The following is a 3,237-nucleotide window of genomic DNA, read 5'->3' as shown; positions in this document are numbered from 1 at the left end:
GCGCGGCCCGCCGCGCCCGCAGCCACCTGCGCTTTCCGCATGCGGTTTGCTGGGCTGCCCGCTCCGCGGCGCTCACCGGGCCGAGTCGCGCCCCTTCCAGAGGGCTTCTGCCCGCGCCCTTTGGTCCCAGCGCCCGCTCTTTGAATCGGTGCATGCTTTTGATGGGGTGTCCTTGGCTAAGATGGGGTCAGTCTGGCCCTTGGCCCCCAGCTGCCTGTCCTCTCGCTGTTCTCTTACGTGCAGCAGGCTGCTTGTCTGTCCAGGTTTCTGTGCTCTTGGCTTAATGTTTCAAACTCAGTTGGCTGCCAAATCCCGATTTCCCACCTGCACAACCGCCCAGCGTCTGTCACTCCCCTCTAGAGAGGGACAGCCAGTCCCGGGCTGCTCACCCGGAGTGACAAGCCGAGTTCTGACGTGAAAGGCAGCCTCTAGCTGCAGGCCCTGTGGGAGAGGGCTCGGGCACACTCGTTTTAAAAGCTGCCTGCCCTGTGCCAGACACTGCAAACAGGGGCGGCATAGAGCATTCAGCTCCGGGCTGGTAGGGAACAGGGGCGACCTCTGTGCTGGTAGGCGGTTGGCAGCCTGGGGGGCGCGTGGGTGAGTGACAGGTGGCAATGCTTGGATGCCAACAGCCCGTTGGAAAAAGCCCTGGTTCCTTCTAACGCCGCTGCCCTGCGCTGATTTTCTAGAACCTGGAAGAACGGGGTTTCACTTGCTAAGGAGTTTTTATCCCATTTACTGTGCTTGGTTCCTGTGGGGCAGTTTGTGGCAGGCCTAGCTCGGTTGGGCCCAGACAGCTCTGCAGCTGTTCCCTACGGCCCCTGCCCGACAGGAGCCTGGCGCCTGGGTGGTCTTGTGTGGGGGAGCCCGCGTCTGTGTCAGCCACGCCCTGGTGAAGTCTTCTGGTTGTTTCACAGCGAGGACGGCAGCCCCTTCACGTACGACTGCAGCTCTGCTGAGGAGCCACGAGAGAATAAAGGGTGAGCTGGGAGCCTCCTCGGGGGCCTGAGCCGTGGTTTCTGTGGTGGGACTGCGTGGCCTGGAGGCAAAGGGCTTCCTTGCTGAATTCTTCATTTCTGCTCCCCAGCGCTGTGGATGACGCAGGTACCCCGGCCTAGGAAAGAGAATGGCCCTAGGTTCTAAGTTAGGCTTTAAGTGTGGAAACAACTAAATGCCCGGAGCAGGTGACTGGGTCGAGAAGGTGCAGTGGAAGACTATACGGCAGGCGGAAAGATGGCCGCGTGCCGCACGTAGCCGCGCGGGTGACGCCGGGAGGGGCTATGCCGAGTGACATTCGCCAGGAGAGAGACTCCGAGGCTTCCTCACAGGGCCGCGGGGGACATCAAATAGGGATCAGAAAGCAGGCACCGCCAGGAGGCGACGCGGCGGGAGCCGGTGGGGCGGGGCGTCAGACGGGTGCCGCCCCGCGGCCGTGCAGGGGCAGGCTTGTGTGGGGTCCCCGGGAGGACGAACAGTGACGACACGCGAGGGGGCTGTGTGACGCTTGCGCGTAGTCTGGCCGGGCGTCCCGGTGGCCGCTCCGGTGGCAGGTCAGGCAGCTCGGCTGGTCAGCGCTGCCCTTCAGGCGGCTCGGCCGGCCCCGCCGCGCTCGCCGAGATTCTGGCCGAGCTAGATTAGACCCCGCCGTGGTGACCCGGACCCCTGGCCACGTCACCCGATTTGCGGCCCGGGTTGGGGGGGGCGCCTCAGTTTTCGGGGAGGCCCAACCCTTCTCTCCTCTCTTCCTCAGGCAGGATGGACGGCCCGTGGGCGAGGGCAGCGACGCGATCCTGGCGTCCACCTTCTCCAAGTCGGGCAGCTATTTTGCTTTGACCGATGACAGTAAGCGTCTGATTCTTTTCCGTACAAAACCGTGGCAATGCCTGAGTGTCAGGTACGGAATGCTCACGCGCTCCTCACTGCGTCGCGGCGCATGCGCGTCACCCGCGGCTCACGCTCCCGACCCCCGCGGCCAATGCCCGGCATCCAGGTCAGGCCGCGGGCCGGGGCGGCCTGAGGGGGGAGCCAGGCCTGCTCCTGCGTGGGGCTCCGGGCGGGCGGCCCGGGCCCGCTCTGCTCACACCCCCTACGGCGGAAGCCGCGCCTGCACCGAGTGCGCCGGGCCTTGGCCAGTTCGGCTCGCGCCTGGAGCTGGCGTGGTCCGGCGTGTCGATTTCACGTGGCTGCAGGGTCTAAGCACCTGGGGGTCAGTAGCCCTAGAGTGTGGGGGCCGCGGCCCCATGTCCTGTCAGTGCTCGCTCTGCGCTCAGCCACTGTCCAGGGCGAGGGGCCCCTGTTGGCGCCCTCTTCGGGGAGCAGTGCAGGCGCATTGGCGCCGATGGCCCCCTCCTGTGCGAGCCCCGCCCCTCCCCCCGTGAGGCCAGACACCGACTGTCTCTGCATCAGGGCGATGCCCGTGGAGCGCCCGTCCTCCCCGGCCGCCCGTGGAGCCGTGGCCCTGTGGGCTGCAGCCCGCCCCCGGCCGCCCCCAGTGTGAGGGCCTCCGGGAGCCCGAGGAGCCCGCGCCGTGGGCTAAGCAGTCGCCTGCGAGGGCTGCCTCGCGCCCTTCGCGTTTTCCCACAGCAGGTGGACGCCTGCGATGCGACAGTGGAAACGGACACGACAGGTGTCCAGCGAAGCTGCCTGCCGCAGGCACGGCTGGCACTGGGGCCCCCACGCGCTCCCGCCACCCAGGTTCCGTCTCCGCTCAACTCCCGCGGGCCCCTCGGCGGGGAGGACGCCAAGCGTGCGGGCCGAGAGCCCGGCGATGTGTGGCAGGCCACCCCCGCCCCGCCCCACCACAGGCGGCTGCACCCCGACCCTGGCGCTCGGGACGTCGGTTCTGTGGGTGTAGCACCCCCTCGTCCAGCCTGGGGCACGTGTCAGCAGGCCCCTCCCCACTCAGCCAGTCCCGGGAGGACGTTCCGGGAGGACGCTGACGCCGAGGACAAGCCGGCCCCCGTGCCACCGGCTCTGGTTCCGTGTCCTCCGCACGCGCTGTGCTGTCCGGTCCGGTCAGTGCGCACTGAGGGCCGACTGCGCCGCGTTCCGAGACGTGGGGCTGTGGGCTCCAGCCTGGCCCCCGGGGACGCCACGTGGAGCCTTGCCTCGTTGCCGAGGGCGGGCCTGCTGGGTGCGGGCGTGTCTGTGAAGCCGAGGCGGCACCTCTGCCCGGTGCGGGGGGCCAGCCCGACTCGGCTCTGGGCTCCCTGGGTCGCCACTCCCGGCACTGGGCCG

General features: G+C 68.1%; 1 protein-coding gene across 1 annotated transcript in view; it reads left to right on the top strand.

Moving 5' to 3' along the window:
- WDR4 (WD repeat domain 4) overlaps positions 1 to 3,237 on the top strand; it is a 6,194-nt gene that overhangs the window by 1,191 nt on the left and 1,766 nt on the right. Inside the window, exons 2-3 of the mRNA XM_012731068.1 lie at positions 763 to 980; positions 1,751 to 1,894. Coding sequence (XP_012586522.1) covers positions 763 to 980; positions 1,751 to 1,894 — 362 coding nt within the window. The remainder of the gene's footprint in view (positions 1 to 762; positions 981 to 1,750; positions 1,895 to 3,237) is intronic.

Source organism: Condylura cristata, unplaced genomic scaffold, assembly GCF_000260355.1.
Source record: "Condylura cristata isolate star-nosed mole 26May11 unplaced genomic scaffold, ConCri1.0 scaffold00003, whole genome shotgun sequence".
Lineage (NCBI taxonomy): Eukaryota > Metazoa > Chordata > Mammalia > Eulipotyphla > Talpidae > Condylura > Condylura cristata.
The sequence above is the reverse complement of the archived record's forward strand: the minus strand, read 5'-3'. Positions and strand labels throughout refer to the sequence as shown.